The sequence below is a fragment of the Vidua macroura genome, chromosome 5 (assembly GCF_024509145.1).
Source record: "Vidua macroura isolate BioBank_ID:100142 chromosome 5, ASM2450914v1, whole genome shotgun sequence".
In the NCBI taxonomy this organism is placed as follows: Eukaryota; Metazoa; Chordata; class Aves; order Passeriformes; family Viduidae; genus Vidua; species Vidua macroura.
The window spans coordinates 20,450,026-20,462,110 of NC_071575.1; the positions used below are offsets into that span (position 1 = coordinate 20,450,026).

At 48.9% G+C, this 12,085-nt stretch overlaps 1 protein-coding gene and 1 long non-coding RNA gene across 3 annotated transcripts; one reads left to right on the forward strand and one right to left on the reverse strand.

The window, feature by feature from the left end:
• Nucleotides 1–873: 873 nt before the first annotated feature.
• LOC128807638 (uncharacterized) lies at nucleotides 874–7,763 on the reverse strand. Of its 2 annotated transcripts, none has more exons than XR_008437217.1 (2): nucleotides 7,601–7,763; nucleotides 874–1,272 (listed from the first exon to the last, which is right to left on the reverse strand). It is a non-coding gene; the product is annotated as an uncharacterized LOC128807638 (long non-coding RNA). The 2 variants fall into 2 exon arrangements; XR_008437218.1 differs by lacking the exon at nucleotides 7,601–7,763 and adding an exon at nucleotides 6,983–7,405.
• A 413-nt stretch (nucleotides 7,764–8,176) lies between these two features.
• On the forward strand, nucleotides 8,177–10,564 carry LOC128807637 (urotensin-2 receptor-like). The gene is given in 3 exon segments (XM_053978146.1): nucleotides 8,177–9,609; nucleotides 9,611–10,445; nucleotides 10,448–10,564. Coding segments are annotated over 3 exon segments (1,092 nt in total). The 5' UTR covers nucleotides 8,177–9,399; the 3' UTR covers nucleotides 10,495–10,564.
• Nucleotides 10,565–12,085: the final 1,521 nt, after the last annotated feature.

The following is a 12,085-nucleotide window of genomic DNA, read 5'->3' on the forward strand; positions in this document are numbered from 1 at the left end:
TATTTCCTGGGGCATGTGGACTGTGATTATTCCCATCAGAGCCAAATAGGCAGACTCATGGTGCCCCTCTGCTTCTCTGGGGACCCCACACTGTGCCAAGACCACCACAATCTGTTGGGAGCATTAACTTTCTGGATGAGTAGAAGCATCACTCACCCTGCTACCATGGTGCAATGGAAATATCCACTTAAAAGTATATTTTCACTGCATTTTGCTGATCTCTCCCAGTTTGGTGCATGATTTTCCTGAAAACCAAAGGTCATTGCACAGTGAGGGGAGTACTGATGGGATGCCTCCTACTCCTCCTGTTTCCTGCTGAATTACCACTGCTGGATATGAGCAGAGGCATTTGACTCAGCCACAATGAAGCTAATACACTGATGATGCAAAAGAGTGTGGCTGGAGCGGCCTGAAACCCTGAACTAACAGAAGAGTACATGTAGTATGACACATGTGTCTCTGCTCCGCAAATTCTGTCCCACCGTGTCCTCCTTGAGACAAAGAGGCTCAGATGTGAGTGAGGAAAGGGCAGGGTAGCGTCGGGCGTGGGTGTCATGTGATGGTGTCTCGCTAGAAGGCGGTGGTGCCTGCACAATGGGCCTCTCCTCCCTGATCTGAGGGGAGGCAGCTTCCCTGGGCTTCGAGGGAAGGAGGGGGAAAGCTCAGAGGAGGACGATGGTGTTTGTGGAGAGGAAAGAAGAACTGAATCTAAAATATCCAGACCTTTGAGTCTTTAGGAGCTTGCTGTGACTTGAGGGCAAAGGTGGAAAAGGGCCAGGACAGAAAATGTGAGAGTTCCTACCATCTGGTGGGCCTGCTTGCAAATTTGGGACTGCATCTGTGATAAATTGAGGCGAATAATTTGATTCAGCCTTTTTAAGGTCAATTAGAATTTTATTAATTACAGCAAGCAGTAGCAAGCAAAACAGCGCTGGGTGGGTAGGGGTCTCCAAGCCGCCCCTCCTGCAGTGTCCCACACTGCAGTGCCCCACGCCCCACTCCCCTTATTCAGTCTCTTTTATAGTTTCTTGGAGGTTTCTTCATTCGCGTCTCTTGCGATAGCGGTGGGCGTAGCTTGAGCATCCCTCTGCATCGTCTCTGCGTTGTGTCGAGGCAGGTGATCGCTGATTTCACAATCGGTTCCGGACAGTGATGGGCGTACCCGGAGCACTTCCACACCGTCCACTCCGGTGGCCGCTGCCCGGTGGTCGCTGATTTCACAATCAGCTCCAGCCATCCCCCAACATCCTTAGCCTGTGTCTGCAAAAGAAGCTAAAAAAAAGCTCCCTAAATGGTGATTAATCATACTTGTGGTCTTGCGTTTTGCATATGTCTATAGCCTTGCAATATGCCTATAGCCTTGCAGTTTGTAGCAGTTGCTTCCTGTTTCCCAACTTCACAGATGCTTCCCCTATCTCTTAACAAGCAAGCTGGTCCCTTATACTTTAATTTTATATTTCCCCCTTTAATATTCTAATTCTTTTGATGAACAAACAAGTTACCACAGTTTATCACAATCCCCCATTTTCTCTTTTACCATTTTGTTCATCAAATTGCTTTGCTGCTTCGTAGGCTAGAAGTAAAGTGTTCAGCATTGTCCTGACTAGAAACACCACTAGGACAGAGCAATAGAAAGCTAATAATTTGCCAATAAGGGTGGAGTCCTAGCCTTGTTTTTATTTCGTAACACCCTGCTTTCTCTTTTTGGGCTTGCTGCTCTCTTGGTGTTTCGGAGGCACTTAGACTGGTCCTTTGAGGGAGCCTAATACTCGGCTGGCAATGGTTGGAGCATCTTAGCATTGTTCCACTTAGAGGGGGCTTGGCCTTTTCCTCTCTGCCTCGCTCGCCGACTCGGGTGCTTCGAGCCACGAGGTAAACCATCTTCTCGGCAGCAGCAGTACTCGCCTGAGCGTCCCCTTTTCCGCTCCTGCCTAGCCTCGTACTGTTCCCAGTTCTTATCTTTGACCAGAGGTGGGTTGCAAGGAATCCCCTTCAGTTCCTTTCGACAACACCCTTTTATTATCTGAGCAGCAAATGGAGTGGGCTCGTTAGTATGAAAACAAGAATACTCAGGGTATACTCCCTTGGTAAATATTTCCCACCACTCAGATCCAAAACTGACCCACCGATTTTCCAATTCTCCTATCCTTAGCACAGTTTCAGTTAGTTTTCGCTGAGTTTCATAGCACTCAGTACAAACCCCAATTGGTGGTCTTCCCCTCTGGCAATGGACCCACCACCGTTCTTGGCAAATTTTACATATAAAGCACACAAAAGGATAACAATCTCCACAACCTTCCTTATTACAAATCACTATATAGTCTTTAGCTAGTTTGTAATTGTATCCCTTTTGCTTCCCCTTATGGTTGATTTGGATAATGTCCACAGAGTTCATTAGTTTTTCTTAAGAGTCGCTTTCAAGTTCCCACGCTGGCTAGTCACTCTCCACTGGTTATTTGTGGCAACCGGGCCTTTCACTCGGCTGGCGTGAGTCCACCCCTTTTCGGCCGTCCTGACTGCCGTTTCTGTGATACTTGATCCCCTGGTTTTATCTTATGGATTGTGATATCCAGAGGTGGTCTCTGTGCTAACACTCTTTTCTTCCTCAATTCCTGCCTTCTGCTCATAATTTGGGTGATGTAAAATTTAATATGAGAATCTTTTAGGCAGGGGTGATCTGTGGGGGCTTCCATATCATAAGGCATTCCAAATAGCATTTCAAATGGGGAGATCCCCACATCAGTTCGGGGTTGAGTTCGAATGTTCAATAAGGCAAGAGGTAGGCACTTAACCCATGACATTTTTGTTTCCAGCATTAATTTTGTGAGTTGTTTTTTTTTTTATTTCTCCATTCATCCTTTCCACCCTCCCCGAGCTCTGTGGATGCCATGGGGTGTGATATTTCCATTGAGTTCCCAAAGCTGTCAGGACATCTTTTGCAATTTTAGAGGTGAAATGGGGTCCCCAGTCCGAGTCTAAACACTCAATTAATCCATACCGGGGGATAATTTGCTCTAATAATACTTTTACCACAGTGTTCGAAGTAGCTCGGGCCGTAGGATAAGCTTCCACGTAATGGGTTAAGTGGTCTACCAGTACCAATAAATATTTATACCTCCCCAGTTTTGGTAATTCTGTAAAATCTATTTGTATATGTGAAAAGGGTCGTTGTGCCAGTTCCCTTCCGCCCATTGGTCTTTCTCTTAATTGTTGTTTATTTATTCTTTGACAGGTTAAACATTGTTGGGTTACCTGTTTTGCAAGATTATAGACCCCTATGCACATATATTTAATTGCAAATTGGTCAACCAGGGCTTGAGATCCCCAGTGGGTTTTCTCATGGATTGCTTGCAGGACCCTCATTGCCATTCCTTTTGGGAGTACCTCTCGCCCATCCGGTAGTATCCACTTGCCTCCCTCTTTTTCCTTCACCCCCATTTGGTTTAGTTTTTGTTTTTTCTGTACCGTGAAGGCTAACACATGGTTAATGGGTCCATGGAACCGGCAATGTTTCTCTTGGGGGTCTTCACAGGTGCACTCATAATTAATGAGTCCGTGGAACCAGCAATGTTCCTTTTGGGGGTTATCACAGGCACACTGTATCGAATCAATTCCGTATGCATCCCAACAAGCCCAACATGGTTCTTCCTCTAAGTCAGCTCCACAAGTGGAGCAATCTTCCCTTTGTGGTTTTAAACTCATTAGAGCTGCCTTTTTCGCCTCCTGGTCGGCTAAGTTATTTCCCCATACTGAGTTTCCCATCCCCACTTGATGTCCTTTTACATGAACAATAGCTATTCTTTCCGGACCTCTCAAGGCCTGGAGCACTTTCCGAATTAATTCCCCATGTATCAACCCCTTTCCCTGTGAATTGATAAGTCCCCTTTCTTCCCAGATTTTACCAAATGTATGAACCACCCCATAAGCATATTTTGAATCAGTATAAATGGTCCCAACCTTTCCTCTTAGTAGTTCTAAAGCTCTGAGCACTGCATGCAATTCACATGCTTGTGCTGACCAGCTGGGGCTAAGAGGACCAGATTCTATTTTCTTAAAAATCTTCCCATCCACAATAGCATACCCAGATTTCCTTTTCCCTTCAAGGACCCGAGAGGATCCATCTACATAATATCGATATCTTTCCTCTAATTCTTCCTCTTCGAGATCTGGTCTTATTTTTGTTTGTTCTTCTATTTGCAAAAGACAATCATGAGTTAGTCCCACAACTGGTTCCCGTATAGAAACTGGGCTGGATTTTGTAAGCTTGTGGTTTCAATACTTAACCTAGGAGAAGAAATTAGGATGCCTTCATACTTTAGGAGTCTGGCATCTGTTATCCATTTATCCGCTTTTTGTTGTAGTACTTCACGGATGTTATGAGGAGATAAAACCTTCAGTTCACTCCCAAAAGTTATCTTTCCTGCTTCTTCTACCAAAAGGGCAGCAGCCACTATCGATTGCAGACAGGCAGGCCACCCTCGACTAACAGGGTCGAGAAGCTTTGAAAGATATGCCACTGGTTTCTTTCCTCCAGCCCATTCCTGGGCTAACACCCCGTACACCACCCCTTCATTGACATTAATGAATAAAAAGAATGGTCTTTTTAGATCTGGGAGGCTGAGAACCGGGGCATTGACCAATTCAGTTTTTAATGTTTTTAACCGGGTCTCATCCTCGGAGCTCCATTTTAATAGCCCGTCTGTTGTTAATTTTTCATACAGAAATTTAACTTTCCCACTAAAATTTTCAATCCATTGTCTGCAATACCCAAAAAGTCCCAGTAACTGTTGAACCTGCCTTTTAGTTTTTGGAGCTTCCAGGGAAAGTATTCCTTGGACTCTATCAGTATCCAATTTCTTAGTCCCCTGAGTCAGCCAGTGTCCGAGGTACTTAACTTCCTCTTCCACTAATTGTAATTTCGACTTTGAAACTTTGAGTCCCTTAAGGCTTAAATAATTTAGGAGTTTTATAGTTTCTTCCCTTACTCTTTCTTCTTCTTTCCTTGCAATTAATAAATCATCTACGTATTGTAGAAGCACAATCCCCTCCCCCTGTGAATATTCTGCCAATATTTGTTCCAGAGCTTGCCCAAACAAATTTGGGGATTCGGTAAACCCCTGGGGAAGGACTGTCCACCTCAATTGTTGTTTTCTATGTGTATCCGGGTCTTCCCATTCAAAAGCAAAATAATCTCTAGAAGTTTCCTTAAGGGGACAGGCCCGAAAAGCATCTTTAAGATCTATTACACTATACCACTGGTTTTCTGGGCCAAGTTGGCTTAAAATAGTATGTGGATTGGCTACAACCGGGAATCTTTCAACTGTTCTTTTATTGATTTCCCGCAAGTCATGTGCCAATCTGTAACTGCCATTCGGTTTCTTTACCGGCAGAATGGGGGTATTGAAAGGGGACATACAGGGTTCTAAAAGTCCCTTTTCCAAAAGTCTCTTTATTTCTGTTTTTAGTCCTTCCCTCCCCTCTTTGGGTATGGGATATTGCCGAATCCTGACAGGGATTTCTGGGTTCCTGATAGTTACGTCAAAGGGTTCAATATTTAATTTCCCCACACTGTCGGGGGTATACCAAACTTCTGGGTTAATCTTTTTCTCATCTTCAGCCCGGAGAGGATATAGTTTTACTGTTAGTTCTCCCTTTTTTTGCCTCTATCCCTATCCCCAACTCGACCATCAAATCTCTCCCTAATAGATTATAATCTGCTTCTGGAACTAGTAAAAATGACCCAATTCCTAATTTAGAATCACTTTCTAAGAGTACATCCTTAATTACAGGTACTCCAAAGGGTTCCCCTTTGGCCCCAGTCACCTGTATTATTTCAGGTGAAACCTTACACCCTTGGGGAAGGGTCTGGACGGTTGATCTCTCCGCCCCTGAGTCCACAAGGAACTCATATTCTTGTTGCTGGGGACCTATCTTTAATTTTACCAGGGGCTCTGTTCTTTCCCTTGTCCCCAGCAGATAGAGCTCCCGACCCCTTAATCTTCTTTGAACTGTTCCTCATCAGCAATCTTCTGCCGACACTCTCTCCTCATGTGTCCCTTCTTCCCACAACAGAAACAGACAATGCTCTCTCCACCTCTCGACTTCCCTTCAAACCAACTCTTGACTTCCCTTCAAACCAACCTCGCTGGACGTCAGTCCGACCTCTGGACTGACCTCCAGTTCCCCCCCCCGGGGACTCCGCTGTCCCCCCCCACTGCTGCTAACACGATTCCAGACTGCTTTTTAAAACTCTCATCCTCTCTCCCAACACACACCTTTTGAGTCTCTCACAACAACTCATCCAATCCTCTCGCCTGCCATCCCTCCAACCTCTCCAACTTCTTCCGAATGTCCACCCAAGAATCGACCACAAAATGCACCTTCAAAAGTGTCTCACCCTCTGGGGTATTGGGATCCACCCCTGAATACAACTGGAAAGCTTTCTTCAATCTCTCCCACTATCCAAAGAGCTGCATATTCGCTCTCCTCTTGGTTAAAGGGCTCTTTGGAGTTAATATATATATATATTTAGAGCTTGACAGATCCAATCCTCAAACGACCCAAACACGGGCCAATACAGCTGGTTTCCCCCTATCCATTTACTCCCCCCAAATTTTCATACAATAATGGATCATTTTAACCCTATCTTTTCCTTTTCTAGAAGGAAAGGCATCCCAATACTTTACCGTTAAGCCTAGTGGAAGTTTTACCGAGATTCTCCCACCCATGGGTTCAGCAGATTTACTTTTTCTCTGACCCATCTTCTAGAGTGCCTTCTCACACTCAACACAAACAATACGACAGTCGCTTCCCCCAATTCGTGGCCCACTCTGTCGCCGGATATGGGAAACGCACTACTATGGGGTCCACACTCACTTGGGGAATCTGAGCTGCCAGTTCCCCTCTCACACACACGTTCGCATTCGCTACACTCCAGGACTCCCACCCCTGACCGAGCGACCGGGCGGACCGGACTACTCACGTCTTTCCGGCGCCTCCGTTTCTCGACCGGGGCTTCGCCCTGTGTGTCTTCTTATTCACCTCAATCACCCCGGGACTACACACCCCTAAACGACTCTTAAAGACCCCGTTTCCGGGGTCGAGGCTTTGTCCCTTTCACATGCACTCCGGAGCCCGCTTGTACGGGGCCCACCGTCTTTTTCACACGCACACGCATTCCGGAGCCCGCTTGTACGGGGCCCACCGAGCACATACACTTATACTAAATTAGTAAGCCGAAACTTGGGGAAGTTTCTCCGGGGATCCCCCGCCCCAGGAACTTTGACGCAGTCCACCTCCGCGTCTGGGTTAGGCCCGCTTGCTCTCCTCCTAACCCAGGAGCCTCCCCACCGAGGGTAACTTGACGCCGAGGGGGGTGCAGCTCCCCCCCTCCTACGTCCCCCAACCCTGGATGCTCTTGGAACATTAGTCCCTCAATCCAGCAGGTTTGAAGCAACCCTGGATGCTCTTGGAACATTAGTCCCTCAATCCAGCACGTTTGAATCAACCCTGGATGCTCTTGGAATATTAATCCCTCAATCCAGCAGGTTTTAATCAACCCTGGAAAAAGGAGGCCCACCACCCACCGGGGGCTACTTACGCTTCCTGCGTGTTCACTCTTCCGCGGTTCTTCGTGCACAAAGATTAACGGGGGTAACTTTGCTTGCTACTGAGTTTTAGGTTCGTCGGTAAAGGCCCAAGGAGGAAGCCCCCCCTTAGGTCCACCGCAAAAAGGCGGTGGGGCGCCTCACCCTAGTGGGGCCTCCCTCCCGGGTTTCGGCACCAAATTGTGATAAATTGAGGTGAATAATTTGATTCAGCCTTTTTAAGGTCAATTAGAATTTTATTAATTACAGCAAGCAGTAGCAAACAAAACAGCGCTGGGTGGGTAGGGGTCTCCTAACCGCCCCTCCTGCAGTGTCCCACACTGCAGTGCCCCACGCCCCACTCCCCTTATTCAGTCTCTTTTATAGTTTCTTGGAGGTTTCTTCATTCGCGTCTCTTGCGATAGCGGTGGGCGTAGCTTGAGCATCCCTCTGCATCGTGTCTGCATTGTGTCGAGGCAGGTGATCGTTGGTTTCACAATCGGTTCCGGACAGTGATGGGCGTACCCGGAGCACTTCCACACCGTCCACTCCAGTGGCCGCTGCCCGGTGGTCGCTGATTTCACAATCAGCTCCAGCCATCCCCCAACATCCTTAGCCTGTGTCTGCAAAAGAAGCTAAAAAAAGCTCCCTATATGGTGATTAATCATACTTGTGGTCTTGCGTTTTGCATATGTCTATAGCCTTGCAATATGCCTATAGCCTTGCGGTTTGTAGCAGTTGCTTCCTGTTTCCCAACTTCACAAATGCTTCCCCTATCTCCTAACAAGCAATCTGGTCCCTTATACTTTAATTTTATATTTCCCCCTTTAATATTCTAATTCTTTTGATGAACAAACAAGTTACCACAGTTTATCACACATCCACAACACCCAAATCTCAAAAGGCCCTGATGTCCTTGCGAGGGAGCGGGGGACAGGTTCTTTCAGTCTGGCTTGGCTAGGGAGAGTTGTGTGGCTGCTCCCTGCCTATTGCACTTCCAGGGCTGGGCCTTGTTTCCCTTCTAAAGCCACAGCATGATGCTTTCCACCCTCCTTGCCATATTATGGAGTCTTGTCTTTCAGTTGTCTCCTGTCTCAAATGAGGACAACTGTACAAGGAGAAATGGGATAAAGAAAGGGAAACAAGAACAAGAAGGAAGACGGAGCAGGATAAAGGAAGATATGGGGAAAGAAAGCATGTCTGCCAGAAAGAGGAGGGAGCCACTGGGGCTCCTCAACTAGTGGCTAAAAGCTCAGTATAAATTTGGAATTTTATTCACACCGGTGTGTGAAGCTGTGAGTCGGGCACATTCCTCCATGCAGTGGTCAAGGCAGCTCTCAGGGGGTTGGTTCAGTGGGGCAGGGCTCACCTCTCCAAAGTCTGTCTGAGCTGAGCTGACAGACTTGGGAGCAGAAATCTACTTGTTCATCCACTGTTTCTGTGGGCCCAGCAAACTCTGGAGAAGCAACAAAGCTAGCGAAGAAAAGAGACATTTCCTCCTGGCTGGCAGAGGTTACCTCGCATGTATTGGTCTTGAAGGAAAAGGCAGTGTCCGTTTCTTGGCTCTTTTATGGTTAAGGAAAACAGCTGGACAGAGCTTGTGATCGACAACATCAGCAAAATGGACTGGGCAGCTGGAGGTGAGGAATAGACTTCTCTGGAGCACCCTGTCTATGTCTGATGAACTCTCCCCATTCTTCCCTTGGCTGCTTTGCTGTTAAGGCTAGACGTGTCCCGTACAGTGAGGGCGGAAGGCAGGAGGAAGGAACAGGTCTCTGAGAGCTTGATTTGCTCTTGCTTAACTTACCCAAAGATGTCTTACAACACTTCTCTCAGCCCAAGTCCTAGAGAGGATCCCAAGGGTGGCAGCTTCTTGGAGGAAAGCAGTGGTGAGGGTGATGACAGCAATGTCTTGGTAGGGGACAGCCTGGTCACAGGGCCACTGGGTGCAGTGCTGCTGGTCATGTGCCTCACTGGGATGGTGGGGAACATCTACACAGTGGCAGTGGCCTCTGGCAGGGTTGGCAGGCTGCTCAGCAGGCTCCCTGGGGGTCTACATGATCAACCTTGCCCTGGCTGACCTCCTGTACCTTTCCACCATCTCCTTTGTGGTTTGCACCTACTTCGCCCACAACTGGTTCTTGGGAGATGTGGGTTGCAGGCTTTCACTCAGCCCGGACCTCCTCACCATGCACGCCAGCATCTTCCTCCTGACCGCCATGAGCCTGGAGAGGTACTGGGCGGTGGCCAAGCCTCTGTGGGCCAGGCGGGCCAGCAATGCCTACCACAAACTGGCCAGCGCCGTCCTCTGGCTCCTCTCGCTCCTGCTCACGTCCCCCATGATGGTGATGACTGAGCTGCGGGAGGGGAACGGCCCCTGCAAGCGCATCTGCATCCCCACCTGGACGCCATCAGCTTTCTGGCTCTACCTGACGGTGCTGTTCACCACCAGCGTCCTGGCACCTGGCGCCGTGCTGGGCATCGTGTACACCCGCCTGGCCCAGGCGTACCAGTCCTCGGCCTGGGGCCCGGGGCTGCCGGTGGCCGGCCGGGCCCCTGCCCAGCGGCTCATCTCCAGGATCTCTGCCATCGTGGTGGCCTACTGGGCCTGCTTCCTCCCCTTCTGGGCCTGGCAGCTGGCCGGGCTGTACCAGGGAGAGGGGCTGGGCATCAGCCCCACTGCCCAGGCCTACCTTAACTTCGGTGTCACCTGCCTGGCCGATGGCAACAGCTGTGTCAACCCCTTCCTCTACACCCTGCTTGCCAGCAGCTACTGCCGCCGGCGCCATGGCCGCACTGGGACGGGCGTGGCACGGCCTGCTGCACCCTCTCAGCAGGCTGTGGGAAGCCACAGCATCCCCCGGCTTTCAGGGAGTCGTGGGGGTCTGTGAGGGAAAGCGAGGGGTGAGCAGGCTGGGAACATCTGACCTTTGGTTGGGGTCATGTTGAGAAATAAAAGTGTGTCACCTTCCATGCAAGCATGCAGTGTGTTCTGTCAATGTTGTTGCAGTGCTTTCCCTTTTGCATGGCTGCTCATCCTGCTCAGCTGGGCGGGGAGAGTGCTTGTCTCAGGGATCCTGACTCCATCCTCAGATCCTTCAGCTCTCACACACTAGCCTCCACCTTGCACAAGGCTGGGGAGTGGGTGGAAGGGAGCAGTCAGCTTCAATATATCTAAATTATATATCTGGGGAACCTTTGCCACCCCTCATCTCCTTGCTAGCAACGGGCCAAGCCATAACAAAGTCAGGACAATAGTGAGTCATAGATTTCACAAGAACAGTGAGTCACTGCAAGAAACAGCCACGCTAGCAGGAGACCTCACTAAGGTTCATTCTCCTGTGGTAAAGCTACCACTGAGCTCTCTTCAAGAAACTGTCACAAAAAAAATCTTTGAAGAATCTAAAGAAAGATTGCCAAGTGCAATTAAGAGGCATTGCAGGATTCCCCTGTAGTACAGCGCAGGGAGTCCAGTACATTTGCTTAGCTTTCAACATCAGCCCAGCAGAGGAAGCTGCAAGGAGAGAGCTCTCCTCTGTGTCCATCATGACAGTTCATGGCACCCTCACCAGCACCATGGCCCTGCTGTCATTGAGGGAAATACCCAATTCTCTGACCTACCAATGTACCCCAGTCTGCCAGACTGTGTCAACACCACTGTGTAAACTGAGCCAAGTCTCTTGCCTTGAGACCATCTAGCCTAGCATGGCTCATTTCCATACTGCTGAGCTTCTCCAGAAAGGATGGCTTCATCCTTATCACGCCATGGGAAGAGTCCCCAAGCTATGCTGTCCCCCTGCCATTCCTATGCACAGGGTGGCAATGCTAGATGTCATGTTTACAATTGTAGATGTAGCCCTAAAAAGAGTGTGATGTGATCATCCAAAGCAGATGGGCTTTGGGCAACACAGGACTTCAAGAGACATCCAGCTGCAGAGCCTCAAGTTGCTTGTACACCCCAAGTGCCCCTACCTTTCAGCTAAGCTCTCATCTTATCTCTCTTCCTTCTCAGACTCACAATTCCTAGCAGCCCAGCCTCTCTCTGCATGGGTACCCAGGACACAGGACCTGGCAGAGCCTCATGAATTATGAAATAAGAATGGCAGGTACAGCTGCTGCAGGGGAAAGTCCCTGTTCTCCAGCTGCTCTGGGGACTGCTTAATGTGAGGAATTAGCCCAGCCAGGCCTGCAGGGAATCCTGTAGTACATCAAATTGTTAGTGCTTTGTGTTGCTTGTGGCCAAGTCTTTCATCCCAGACCAAGCTGGTAACTGCTGTGCCCTGTGGATAGGGCAGATCCCACCTTTCCCACACCCACTAGGCACAGCATGCTCAGCAGCAGCACCAAGGCAGCATTAGACTGAGAGAGACCCCAAGGCAGCTATGCAGTAACATCAAACATGCCTGACTGCCTCAGACTCCTCAGGGTCTAGCCTCAGTTTAGACTGAGAACTGCTCAGGTTCATTTGGGCCACGTAAAATGGAGCAAAAGCACACAGC